Genomic DNA, 14,045 nt, shown 5'->3' on the forward strand with positions numbered 1-14,045 from the left:
AATAAAAAGAGAAGCAAGGTAAGTTAGTAACAGGTATGGCCTGTTTCGTTGGGGAGAGAACGAGGGGGCAGGAATACAGGACTGGCTATTGTTTTAACGATTAACAGTGGTGACGGTTGTCAGGGGGTTTGCCAATTAAGGACAAACTCATATAACCTCTTTCTCTACTACAGTACAAAATTTACAGTTAACTGTGCCCCAGAGAAGTCAGATTAACTACGCATGGCTGCAGAACCGCAGGACTCAACACTGCGCTAGTGTATTTGTGCACTGAAGTAAAAGTGAAGTGAAATTACAGAAACAATGAGACATTTTTCATATGAATATCCCCAGTCAAGCTGCCCGTACTTACGAATTCATAAGTAATTACATTAATTTGTCAGATGTGTAGGAAACACCAAGAGAATTTAAATGAGTTTTAAGACGCGTCTTGCGTTAGAAGTGCTATAGCGTTTTAGGGTTGTACAGAACGCACTTACTATTCAGTAAAATGTTGCAAGTTTCCACATTTAATTTGAGCAGTTTAACGTTCTTGCTAAACCAGTGCTTCGGTAAGAATAACACCTGCTTTTTAATCTATCTTGTCCTGGTTTTAGTCGTCTGTCGTTAAGTCGGCTAACCTGTTAGCCTATGTTGTTTATTATTTAGCCTACATGTGTAATTTTATGTAATCGTGTTAAACTACAACTATTTCCACTCTACATTCCCGTTTTTAATATGAAGTGAAAGTTTTCTATTTGTTCTTTTTAATCTGAATTTTTAGCTGTATTTCTAGTAGGCATACATTTTCTTTGTATTCATTAAGTGCAATCATTAGCGATGAATTTGGTCCTAATTTTTGAGCACAATTTAATTATCTTTTAGAAAGAATTTAAGCAGAGCTCACCATTGAAGGTGTACTTTACATCACAACAACAGTACACGACCCGGTCCTTATCAGGTTCTAGTTAATAATTAAATCAGTGACGGATGAATTAGGTGCAACAGAAACTAATAAAATCTGATGTTTCAAATGCAGCGATGGAAGGCAAGCATACATATATTGTATTTTTTTTCTTTACTATTGTAATGTAACCGGGATATGTAGCATTTCCAGTACTGAGTCATCAATTAACCATGGTCAAGACATTTGATAGGAAGAGTTAGTTGTGCGTAGTGAGTCTTTGAAGACAGTCCTGAGCCAACTGATTATGATATTATGGTTTTGTCCTAATAAAGTGTCCGTTAATTACAGGGGAATCAAATGGGAGTGCAGAGGAGGCAAAGAAACGGTAAGTAAATTATATAACAGTATGACTGAGTTCAAGAAACTATGAATAAAGAACAAATTCCAAGCTTTGTAAATAATATGACTGGCATCTGAAGGTGTCTTATAATTAGGCTATTGGTTACCGTGAATGAGATTCACGGGATATAAAATAGAAATTAGAAATTATTCGCCATTGATACATGATTCTGCTTTATTAGAATTACCGCTGTGTTTCTCTCCAACCCTGAAGACTTGGCATGTTTCAAATGTTTTATGTGTTTGGGCAGAGAGTAGTGTTTGAGTAGAAATTTTTATGAGTCTCAATGCATTCTCCATCGACTGCAACTGATGTGTCAGGTGTTGTTAGTGCTCCCAGCTATTTAAAAAGGTGAGAGCTTGTTACTTTTCCTTATTGCAGGAGAGTATCCAGTGAAAGCACAGGACATTACGTTACAGTACCATACATGAACCTCTTCACAGTTTCTACTCCAATTTATACGACCTTTCGGTACCTGGTCGCATTAAATCATCTCCGCTTTTCACCCATCATACTATTCACTGACCATGTCTATATGTTAAATTAACTTATTATATTTAGAAAGCCGATATATAGTGGGGTGGCATGGTGGTGCAGTGGTTAGCACTGTTGCCTCACAATTCTACGACCCAGGTTCAAGTCAAGTGCCTGGGTCACATGTGTGTGGAGTTTGCATGTTCTCCCCATATTGTCCTGGAGTTTCCTCCGGATACTCCGGTTTCCCTCCACAGTCCAAAAACATGCTGAGGCTAATTGGAGTTGCTAAATTGCCCATAGGTGTGCATGTGTGAGTGAATGGTGTGTGAGTGTGCCCTGTGATGGGCTGGCCCCCCATTCTGGGTTATTCTCTGCCTCATATCCATTGCTTCTGGGATAGGCTCTGGACCCCCCACAACCCAGTAGGATAAGCGGTTTGGAAAATGGATATATAGTGTGAATAATGTCAGTTCCATAACTAATTTAAATATTTTTCTGATATAATATTTTATAACACCACCTACAATTCAGTTTAAGTTACTAGCGTCCTGTATTGCCCATCATGTCTGCCTGTCCTTCCTGCCTCCTCTCCTATGAGGCCCTAATGAGCCACATCTGTTGTTCGATTGTCTTTGTATAAAAGTGTCTGTCTATCTCGTCAGCCCCCTGTCCGGTAATTAACCCTTAAGTGCATTCTGCCCCTGACTTAAGTGCACTTAATTATATTTTTCACTAGGTGCTCTGGAGTAGTTTATCAGTAGTAGAGTAAAACAATTGGCAATACAAAACAATTGGAACAAATGAATGTACATTTTTTATAGTAATTGTCTTTTGTGGGTTATTATAGATTAAAATAAAGTTGAAAGACGTAAAAATATTTTATCTAATTTTGTGTTATTTGATCTTAAGACTGCAGCGTTAGTGCTTATTGGGGGACAGTTTGTTGAAGGATCATTAAATTAGATCTATAAATGACATATTTTTAATATACCTAATAAGTTAAATTAATGTCAGTTGCTCTGCACAAAATTCTATCATGGTATTTCTCATGGTTTTCTGCTGCAGGATTTCCATGTCTGTGAGAATGACCAAATATATCCATAGTAGGCAACTGCCATGCTTTCATGTTCAAAATAAAAGGGGTTTCTATGGGTTTCACACTGTGAACCATACAGGACATGTCCCATGATCTGCTTGTTGTCAAAATCATTGAGGGTGTCACCCCCCTTTTCTTGCTTGATGAATTATTTATACTTATTGCATGTCCGGGCCTTCTTATTCAGGATAAGTGTGGTGGGGGTTACTGCGTTGAGCAGAGAATATTTTTTATGACTTAAAAGCGTATAACTTTTTACATTTTTTTTAGCCATGCAGTCAGGTTTATAAACATCTGTGAAAGAATGGGCTGTTATAGGATGTCACCTCTGCAATAATTCAGTTCATGACATTTCTTCCCTGCTACATATTCCATGGTCAACTGTAAGTTGGTAGTATTGCAAAGTGGAAGCATTTAAGTACAACAGAAACTCAGCTACGGAGCTGCAGACCATATAGAGTAATAGTGGGGTCACTGAGTGCTGAGGTGCATAGTATGTAAAAGGCGCCAGTCCTGTGTTGACTCTGCAGAGTTCCAAACTTCCTCTGGCATTAAATCCAGCATAAAAACTGTGCGCTCGGAGCTTCATGGAATTGGCTTCCATGGCCGAACAGCTGCATGCAAGCCTCACATCACCAAGCACAATTGTTTGGTCTGCACAGGGCCCTGACCTCAACTCCATCAAACACATTTGGGATGAACTAGAATGGAGATTGCGAGCCTGACCTTCACATCCAACTCCTGAACTCACAAATGCTCACAAATTATGGAAACCTTCCCAGAAGAGTAGCAGATGTTATAGCTGCAAAGGGGAAACTCCATATTGATGCCTGTGGATTTACAATGGGATGTCATAATAATAATTGTTTCACTGACATGTTTTGTTAGATTAATGATGTAGGCTAGATGGCAACATGTATTATTTATTTTAATAACATATCTAGCTTCGTAGAGGCATGTCTTATTGATTATTATTGTATAATTAGCTTGGTAACAATGCATTTGCTTAACCAGCATGATTTAAATTATTATTACAAAGATAAATCAATAATATTAGAGATTTTCCTTTATCCTGCAGTATCTCTTAGTAAGAAGAGTACGCACAGTTGACAGGTGTCCCCTCTCAATACACTCTCCACAGTAATCGATAGCGCTCTCATCAGTGAACAATAATATATCATTTTCTGCCTGTTGAAGCATTACAGCTATTGTTTCAGCTATGTTACAGTATGGCAGTATATATAAAATTCATACCGTATGGGAAATTAAAATCGGTATACCGGATTAACTGGTATACTGGTATACTGTACCACCCAGCACTAATTGAGCAATGGCTTTTGTGTATTGGAATAAAGCATATTTGCATTTTACACAATATTTTTGTTTTTGCTGTAGTACAGCAGTTAAATTGAAGGCTAAAACTTATTGTTGTAATTCGTTTTGCCATTTATATGCATTTATACTTTGCTTTTAACGTTGAACGTGAAAGCGTTCTAAGTGAACGTGCCATTAATCAGCAAGCAAGAACAAGAAAAGATAATATAATTGACACGTGACTCCAACCATAAAGGTATTCCTGCAAGCTCTTCAAAAATGCTGGGTCATTCCATTTAAATTCAACAAATGGCCTTTACACCATCGTTTTTGATTTTGATTAAATTTGGCGTGTGAATTATACATATTTTCTAGAGCTGAGAAATGTTCTTTGTTCATTCAAAAAAAACCTTTGAGATATAGCACCTTTTTTATACCTCATATAGTGAAAAATAAATCAAAATTCTGATTCTTCTCTTATAAGTTGTAACTTTTTTACTATAAAACCTACATGGCTGAACTATACTTTATTGGAAAGCTCAAAGGTGTCCTTTTCATGATATAAACCTTTTACATAAGTCTGAGTTTCTTTTTTCACATACCTGTTTTTTTAACTATATTTGGTGCTTTTAAAACATCGATAGGCTTATAGTAACAAGTCTTTGCTAGCATATATAAGACATTGGTATGTGGTCCCCTGCATGAGCTAAGTACCACAATCAGGAGAGCCATTGGGGGGGGGGGGGGATGGTTGTTAGGATGATTCCAAGCACCCCTGAGTGACAGGGGCCTTAAGAAATTGGAACATAGACAATTGGTCTGGATTAGGGGCTGAATATGATATGCTTTCATGGGGCCCAGTATCTATACAGGCACCCCTGACCCCAATAGTGTTTTTTTAAACAAAACATTATTTTTGAACCTCAAATCATATGGGGGGGGGGGGGGTCATTCTTCCACTTTATTGGAAAGAATACACTCTTTCCCTGTTTTCAAACAACATAAAACATGTTTTAATATAATGGTGTGCAGAAGTTACAAGAAAAAAATACTGAAACTGCACTAATCACGCTTTCTTTTAATTTATTTAATGAAGTACTTTTTGAACTGTATAACAAGCTATAATTGAGCCAAATTGCTATAGTAGTAAAAAAAGAAAGCACTTTAAATAATATTTTTTTGCTACTTCCGGTTTAGAAAAGATGCTATATTTCTTATGGAAAACCAAAAAAAAAAAAATCTGGTCTGTGGAAGGTATGTGTAATTCACACGACAAATTTCATCAACATCAAAAATGGCGCACAAACCTTTTTGGAAATTTTCAAATTTAAATTGGAATGACCCCGTTAATACACAATGACAGTCCAAAATGCAAAAAAAATTAACTTGTCCATGGAAGAAGGCTTAGAGGGCCAGCGTAAACTCATAGAATAAACTCAAACTCATAGAATAAACTAAATGTTGTACGATGTTTTTTCTCTTACAGTCACACAAATAATAAGAATTCTGTACCCACTCGTAAATATACAAGCTCAGTCTATGCATGTACCATTTAGCCAATTTTTTAAGTAATAATTTTTGTTTTGCTGGGTTAAATGATTGGGTGGCACAGAAGTGCAGTGGTTAGCGCGGTTTCCTCGCACTTCTGTGACCAGGGTTCGGTCTCCACCATGGCCCTATTTTCCCCCCATGTTGTTGTGGTGGTTTTCTCCGAGTGCTCTGCTTGCCTTCCCAGTCCAAAAACATGCTGATGTTAATTGGAGTTGCCAAATTGCCCGTAGATATGCATGTGTGAGTAAATGGTGTGTGAGTGTGCCCTGCAATGGCACGGGCAATTTGGCAACTCCAATTAACAGGGAACAACCCAAGATGGGGCGCCAATCTTGGGTTGTTCCCTGACTTGCGCCGGTAGCCTCTGGGATAGGCCCTGGACCCCCCTTGACCCAGAATAGAATAAGCGAATACAGAAAATGCACTGATGGCTAGGTTAAATGACATTCCTGTATTATGTGTTTGCGTTGAATTTTTTTTTCCCGAAATTAATTAAATACTTCTTCCCCTGATTCCAATTCAAATTCTAATTCAATATCCTGTGGGATATGGCTAATTCAAATTCATGAATGGAATGGGCACAATCCATAAATTCTTAATTGTGCACATCCCTGGTGTGGATGTTTGTGTCCATTGACATACTGCCATCCCAGGTGTCCCCTTTCTCACGCCCTCTGTGCCCTGGGATGTGTTCCAGGCTCGCTGCTAGCCGATGGGTGGGTGTGTCAAGTGGGACATCCCTGTATTTTTTCTACGTTTTTCAAATAATATTCATAGCCTCACGTAGTCCTCACTGAGGCCCATTAGTGGGCCACTGCACCACGATGGAGAACCACTGATGTAAAAGGTAAAGCACTCCTATGTGGGCTGCTTTGCAACCTTTGGTTTCATTTTGCCTCTGGCGGTTTAGCTGTGTTTTCCCTTAATCCCTTAAAAATTTGTATAAGGGTCTTTACAAAAATCTATAAGGACTGAAACATGCATTAAACCTCTCCAGGAAACCGATGCAGTGACTTAGCAGCTAACTAGCTGTTGTTTATTTTGCTATTAGTAGTCGTCGAATTAGCTGATTTATGAATATGCTGTTAATGTGCTTATTTGATTGTGTTTACCACAAAATGTGTTAATAACAAGCTTGTCTGTTTTGTTTTTCTTCTGGAGAGGCGAGTGGTGAAAGTGTTGAGTAATGAGGTCTAGCCATAAAAAATGGCTTTTGTCCTCCGGAAGAGCCCCACCCCATCATGGCTGGCTGCGCTCATGTCTGCTCAACTGGCCTGGTCACATGAGCGGAGCAGAGTGGGGTGGGGTGGGGTGGGGTGGGGAGTGGATTACATGAAAACTAACACGTAGCAGATAATAGAAGAAAGAGAGAACCTAACAGCAGGTCTGGGGAATGCTGTATGCAAGTCATTGGAAAGTTAAAATGTTTCAGGCAACATACAGTTATAGCACTGTAGTGAGTGTATCTATTTATTGTTCTTTGGCATATCTCTATATCAGGGCATTTTGTGTTCCAGTATAATGCAGACTGTTTACAGTGTGGTTATTGGACACACATGGAGGTCACATGACCATGTACCCCCAAGTTGACTATATGTAACCCAAGAGACTATCAATATCAGAGCTCATTATGACTTGGTGTATTCGGCACCTAAATATTTAAAAGTGCATCGCATTACAGGTGTGAATAAATTATTTACAATAGCCCGTTAACATGGTTTAGCTAAGAGAAAAGTTTACTCCGGACGGGAAGTACCTTTTGAGATTGTGAGGAAGAACTGCAGAAAAGGTACTGTACCTTCATCTTTTAATTGGAGCTAAATGTGCAGTCTGGAAGTAAATCGTTAATGTTGCTGCTTTTCCAGCGTAAATATGCATCATGGGTGTTATCTGAGGTCAGGTTTTCCTGTTCTGGACTTTGTGTTGGTAGTTTTATAAGTAGATTCCACCCTGAAGACCTGATTGCCACTTCAAACATGTTTTATTAAACTGCCCCAGCAATTCATGTTTATGTAGTTAGATCTGCGGCATATCTGTGCATTTCCATGTCATATAGGATAAATATTATTTCAAGATATAGTTTTGTTTTTGACCGGCATTGTGTTTTCAGGACCAAACATTCATAGTCTTATCATTATTCATCTTCATCAATTGCTAAAATGTATGATGGTCTGAATTCATAATATGATAATTTATGAAAAACGTTTTGAAAAAGGTTTTTTTTTATGACCAGGGTCTGTCAGCCGATGTGGCGTGGTTGGGTGGTAGATCTCTGAAATGTCTGCCTGCATTGCATTATATGTGAAGATGCTTTTTAGTGGGGCCTTATCTTCAGAACTGAAATGATGATAAAATGTAGTATGGAAAATTACAAAATTACATGCAAGTTTTAGGTGAAACATTTTGTTATATTTAACTTGGTAGCTGCTTTCATATTCTACATTTGCTACAGTTTACTTATCACAAGTATGTAATGTCATGAGTAAGTAATATCACGAGTGAGTAATGTGCTTGTACATCTACATGGTGAAAGCAGTGGTTGGATTAAAAATTAATGAACTCTAATTCCACACAAATGACATCTTTACTTTTGTACTGTGAATAACCTTGTGATTTTTTTTCACCTTCAGTACTAAATCTGTCGTGATTGTCACTTTTACTGCTAAGGGAAGGGGAGGTTCCCCTGGTTTTCTCAGGTCTGCACTTTATGACAAGGCCTTTCCTGCAAACAGCCACTGTTAAATGAGAACCTTGAACAAAAGCGTTTCTAAGCAGCATAACTTTGCGTCCTGCTTTATCAGTGCCCTCTAGGACACCGATGAAGCTGGCATAACATACATCTACCATCAGCCCATCAATCTGATAGACTTAGTGCTAAATCATAAGTCTATCAACAACGGTTCACCTCGTAAATATGTCTAGTATGGATTTTACATCACCAGTTGCTCAAATTAAATGCGTGTGTGGTTTGTTTCACAAATGACAAATCCAAATGTACAGTGCTGTATATTGTGAAAGCTTACGTTTTTTATACAGGCTTGATCTTTACATATTTAATAGGGGGTAAGTGTATATACCACAAACTTAAATCGTTTCAGAAAGACTATTTCAGGTACAGGAAAGATATAATCAATGAATAATTAATACTGTAATCACTAGAGGAAACACTTGCTTCTTCATTGTCACATCCTGCCTGTTATAATTCTAATTTTCTGCATTACATTTGAGCAGCCCTAGGAAACTCAAATAATTAATTACTTTTTGTGATTAGTTATTAATAGCCATAAAAATCTAATAAAATGTTACTATGAATCGAAACAAAAGAGTGAAGTCGTTTTCAATCGCACATTTTAGATGAAAAAAATAACAGCATACTTTGTAGGCTGAAACTTGGGATTTCTGTTTTACATCCAAAACAGTTCAATTAACAGATTTTAACGTAAAAAATACAAAACAAGGCACACGGCAGGCTACACAGAGGAAAAGTAAAGAAAGGCGGCTGTGAATGAGCTCAAATGTGCAAAGAAAATGCAATAAATTAATAATAATTACCAAATGAATTTATGAACAGTCATTGAAAAGTGTAAAAAAATCTACATAAAAATTTATAGTAGGCTACCTTTACGAAATGACCCAAGCACCCCCCAATGACACCATCCATCGCGATGTTTCACTGCAGACATCGTAATATACCACGGTTAGATATGGCCCAGCTCTAGCGCCACGGAGGTACAGACAAAGGGCTGGATTTCTGCTCTTTCCATGGCAATCCCAGTGTCCCAGTGGAACACAAAGGGAAAATTAGGTGAATGCAAAAACCACAATATGGGGACAGCAAAGCGTCAGGTCAGCAGAGCTGGCAGGGTGGTGGGCGTCAGGCGATAACGTTCTTAGGCACTGTCAGCATCCCCTGGAACGGGCGATAAGGGAGCCAGGAGTGCCAGAGGGGTAGGTGGCATCTGGTGCCCACTGAGGCTGTGGGGGAACAGAGGAAAGCAAACCATCCGGAAGAAAACTCGGTGATGGCAGTGGGAGGCGGGGGGGGGAGGGGGGAGTAAGGTACCGACAGGAACCTCAAGGCACGGGTTGCAGTGCAGGAGTCTGGGGACGGGTTCAGCTTTGTTCTGCAGTTATCACAGCTGGAGCATCAGGCAGCGACATTCTGTTTGATCTCCTGCACTCTGGAATGTGGCCTTTTAAATGTGAGCTGCCCTCCTGCACAGCCATGGCAACCATGTACGTTATTGCCATCCAGTGAGAATCCAGTGAGACCTACCCATCCACGTGGAAATGGCCCATGTTTCACCTGGAAAGAGAAGTCCTGGAGGGAGAGACACCACTGTTTTATCTGGACATTGGTGTCTTTGACCTGGGCAATTCGCTGCAACAGAGCATGATCCGTCACCAAGACGAAGCATTGGCCCATAAGGTAGTACTTAAGTTCAGTGATGACCCACAAAATGGCGAGGGCTTTCCTTTCCATCACCTCATACTGCGCCCTCGCTGGTGTTAACATGCAGCTCAGGCAGTGGCATTGGTGGGGGGTGGGGTTGCAACATCACAGTGGGCATACATGCAATAGTCACTTTGTGAAAGGATTATGTATAAGAAAGATTTTCATATAATTTTAATTATATAAAAATAAAAAAAAGATCATTTAAAAAAAAAACTAACAATGTTAGGGTGCAGTTTCATAACTGAAAGTAATGTTTTTAAATAATCCATATGATTTTGTCTACTATTGCACTACTGTGTCCGATATATGTTTCATCCTCGCGTCCTGAATGCAAACTGAACTGGCCTCAGTTACACATGGATTCATGATGAAAGATAAGGAATGCGTGGAAAATGCATCTTGTTTAATCTGTATTATGGCAGGAATGCATTAAATAGCAAAAGGCAACATTACAAATGACGATCGACTGAAATATGACTTTTTTCCAAATATCGTTCGGCCATAAGCAGATATCTATTCATGTCACATTACTGAAGACGTGGTGAAAACTGTAGAGGGCATAAATCAGACTGGGGCTTCACGGACAATGAACCGTAATTTTCAACTGAGGAGTAAGAGTGAGAAGATGGGGGGAGCACGTCCCACTGTCCCCCTTATTTTCGACACTCCTTGGGCTCAGGTGAGGGCTATCTTCAGTGCTTGAGATGCCTCCATTTGGCTGGTCCAGACCACCCTTTCAGGCTGGTTCTTCTTCATGAGGTCGGACAGGAGTGCCACCAGGGATGGAAAAGTGAGGATGAATCACGGATAATATCTGGGGGCTTCTTAAACGGCAGAAACCTTCTCTTCCTGGAGCTTCAGGAGACCATTCCCAATGCGCACAGAAGGTAACCATGCAGGGCCGTCCAAAACCTCCTAAGGTGCTTTGCCCAGCTTTCAAAATAGCTCAGGATCTCATACAGTACATAAGTGCTGGAAAGTGGTGGGGGCCCAATTTGGCTCAAAATGGAGAAACATGTACTTCCATTAGCCACTAGTAGTACTGAACCCAGTTTTCTCCTGGGCTTGTGATGTCAGAGGCACCTGGCAGTACCCTTTGATGAGGTCCAGGGTGATTATCAACCTAGCCCGTCCCAGCCTCTCCTTCAGCTCATCTACTCAAGGCATTGGGCAACCATCGGGCTGAAACACCTCATCCAACTTTTGATTGCTGTCTTTGCAGAAGTGGAGGTACCATCCAGCTTGGGAACCGTTATAATAGGGCTGGTCCACAGACTGCAGCTGTCTTCAATCACCTCCAGCTGCAACATCCACTCCACTTCTTCCTCAATAGTGTGATGTCGATCCTGATAAGTTGCACTGCAGAGAACACATCCTAGTACTGGTCCAGGAGCTCCAAAATCTTCTGGCACTGGTGTGAGGTGTTCCCCACTATCGACATCTTGCTGGGCTTCGTCCATATGTTCTTTCACCACTAGCATCACCTTCCTCTTTCATCTCCTGGACATGTTCAAACACTGAGCTGGAAGAGGGACAGTTGGAATTCTCACACCTTCCTGGCCAAATTGAGGGGCTCATGAGGCTTGAGGTATCTCCCATACTATGAACAGCAGCTACGGTATCAGGAAATCCCAGTTGTGCTTGTCGTTGTCTACAATCGAGGGTTTGATTAAACCACTTCACTAGGCCATCTGTTGGAAGGTGATAGACTAAGATCCATAGATGTTTAACCAGCAGCAGGTGGCACAGGTCAGCCACGAGACAGGAAAAGAATAGGGTACTGTTGTCTGTGAGCTGGTTCTGGGGGATCCCCACTCAGGTGGCCAAGAGGAAGAGTTTCCGAGCAAGGACCATAAGTCATTTTCCTTAGGGGAATGTCCTTAGTGTATAAGGTGGCATAGTCCACCAGCTGTAAGAGAGGTATTCGTGGCCCTGAGTGGACTTCGGCAGTGGATTTTCATGCCCACCTGCTCGAAGGGAACCTCGATGATGGGAAGTGGCACCAGAGGAGACAGGGCATTGATTGACATGGAACTGGCACACAGTACACCATTGGTAGAAGTTCTGGACATCAGCCTGCATTCCTGGCCAGAGGAATCGATCCCGTATCCTCTCCAGAATGTTCCAGAGGCCCAGGTTTCCCCCATGATGAGTTGGTGTAGCGATCCTGACTTGGGGCACCAACAGGAGCTCCCTCATCCTAGGGGTTCCCCATCCATCACTAACACCTGTTTCCAGCAGTGTTTCAGCAGACCATCCTCTTTCTGGGCTTGTAAGAACAATGACTCCTAGGCACCCTGCTGAAACACATCAGTGAGAATGTTATTTGGCTTACCTTCAGGGGGCGCATCCTATTGCCCTTCTTCACGAGGAGGCACCGAGTTAGGGCATCCCTGAGGCGCGTGGCCTGCCGGTGATATCCAGCTGTAGTTTTGTTCACTATAACGGACATGCAGGCTCCGCCTACAAGGCGCGTGGCCTGCCGGTGATATCCAGCTGTAGTTTTGTTCGCTATAACGGACATGCAGGCTCCGCCTACAAGGCGCGTGGCCTGCCGGTGATATCCAGCTGTAGTTTTGTTCACTATAACGGACATGCAGGCTCCGCCTACAAGGCGCGTGGCCTGCCGGTGATATCCAGCTGTAGTTTTGTTCATTATAACGGACATGCAGCTCCACCTACAAGGCGCGTGGTGTGCCTGTGATATCCAGCTGTAGTTTTGTTGGACTATGACGGACATTCAGACTCCGCCTACAAGGCGCGTGGCCTGCCGGTGATATCCAGCTGTAGTTTTGTTCGCTATAACGGACATGCAGGCTCCGCCTACAAGGCGCGTGGCCTGCCGGTGATATCCAGCTGTAGTTTTGTTCACTATAACGGACATGCAGGCTCCGCCTACAAGGCGCGTGGCCTGCCGGTGATATCCAGCTGTAGTTTTGTTCACTATAACAGACATGCAGCTCCACCTACAAGGCGCGTGGTGTGCCTGTGATATCCAGCTGTAGTTTTGTTGGGCTATGACGGACATTCAGACTCCGCCTACAAGGCGCGTGGCCTGCCGGTGATATGCAGCTGTAGTTTTGTTCGCTATAACGGACATGCAGGCTCCGCCTACAAGGCGCGTGGCCTGCCGGTGATATCCAGCTGTAGTTTTGTTCGCTATAACGGACATGCAGGCTCCGCCTACAAGGCGCGTGGCCTGCCGGTGATATCCAGCTGTAGTTTTGTTCGCTATAACGGACATGCAGGCTCCGCCTACAAGGCGCGTGGCCTGCCGGTAATATCCAGCTGTAGTTTTGTTGGGCTATAACGGACATGCAGGCTCCGCCTACAAGGCGCGTGGCCTGCCGGTGATATCCAGCTGTAGTTTTGTTCGCTATAACGGACATGCAGGCTCCGCCAACAAGGCGCGTGGCCTGCCGGTGATATCCAGCTGTAGTTTTGTTGGGCTATAACGGACATGCAGGCTCCGCCTACAAGGCGCGTGGCCTGCCGGTGATATCCAGCGCAGATGCGTAGTCGGGATTATCAATAGTCAGGCATCTGGTCAGGTGAAGTTGGATTACTACATGTACAATATAATAATCTATATCGCAAGTGTGTCTGCTGGGGTGTGGCATGATTAAATGGTGTCCTGTAGTTGTGTTCTGGGCATACAGCAACTCTGGATGTAACGAACTTTGGATATAATGTACTGTTTTGCCAGGTCCCTTGAAGTCCATTGTAACTGGATTTTACTGTACAGTATAGTGTTCATTGTGTAAAAAATTCCTATCATAAATGTTTAACTAAAATAATCTGGATTCTAATATATCCCAACCCTGAGTGTCAAACTCAATACTAATGAGGTCCCGGGTTAACTCAT

At 41.7% G+C, this 14,045-nt stretch overlaps 1 protein-coding gene across 1 annotated transcript in view; it reads left to right on the forward strand.

Annotated features, from left to right (window-relative positions):
• Positions 1-966: 966 nt before the first annotated feature.
• myo3b (myosin IIIB) overlaps positions 967-14,045 on the forward strand; it is a 101,860-nt gene continuing 88,781 nt past the window's right edge. Inside the window, exons 1-2 of the mRNA XM_049012059.1 lie at positions 967-1,027; positions 1,235-1,271. Of these exons, the coding sequence (XP_048868016.1) occupies positions 1,021-1,027; positions 1,235-1,271 (44 nt within the window). The 5' untranslated portion in view covers positions 967-1,020. The remainder of the gene's footprint in view (positions 1,028-1,234; positions 1,272-14,045) is intronic.

Source organism: Brienomyrus brachyistius, chromosome 1 (assembly GCF_023856365.1).
Source record: "Brienomyrus brachyistius isolate T26 chromosome 1, BBRACH_0.4, whole genome shotgun sequence".
In the NCBI taxonomy this organism is placed as follows: domain Eukaryota; kingdom Metazoa; phylum Chordata; class Actinopteri; order Osteoglossiformes; family Mormyridae; genus Brienomyrus; species Brienomyrus brachyistius.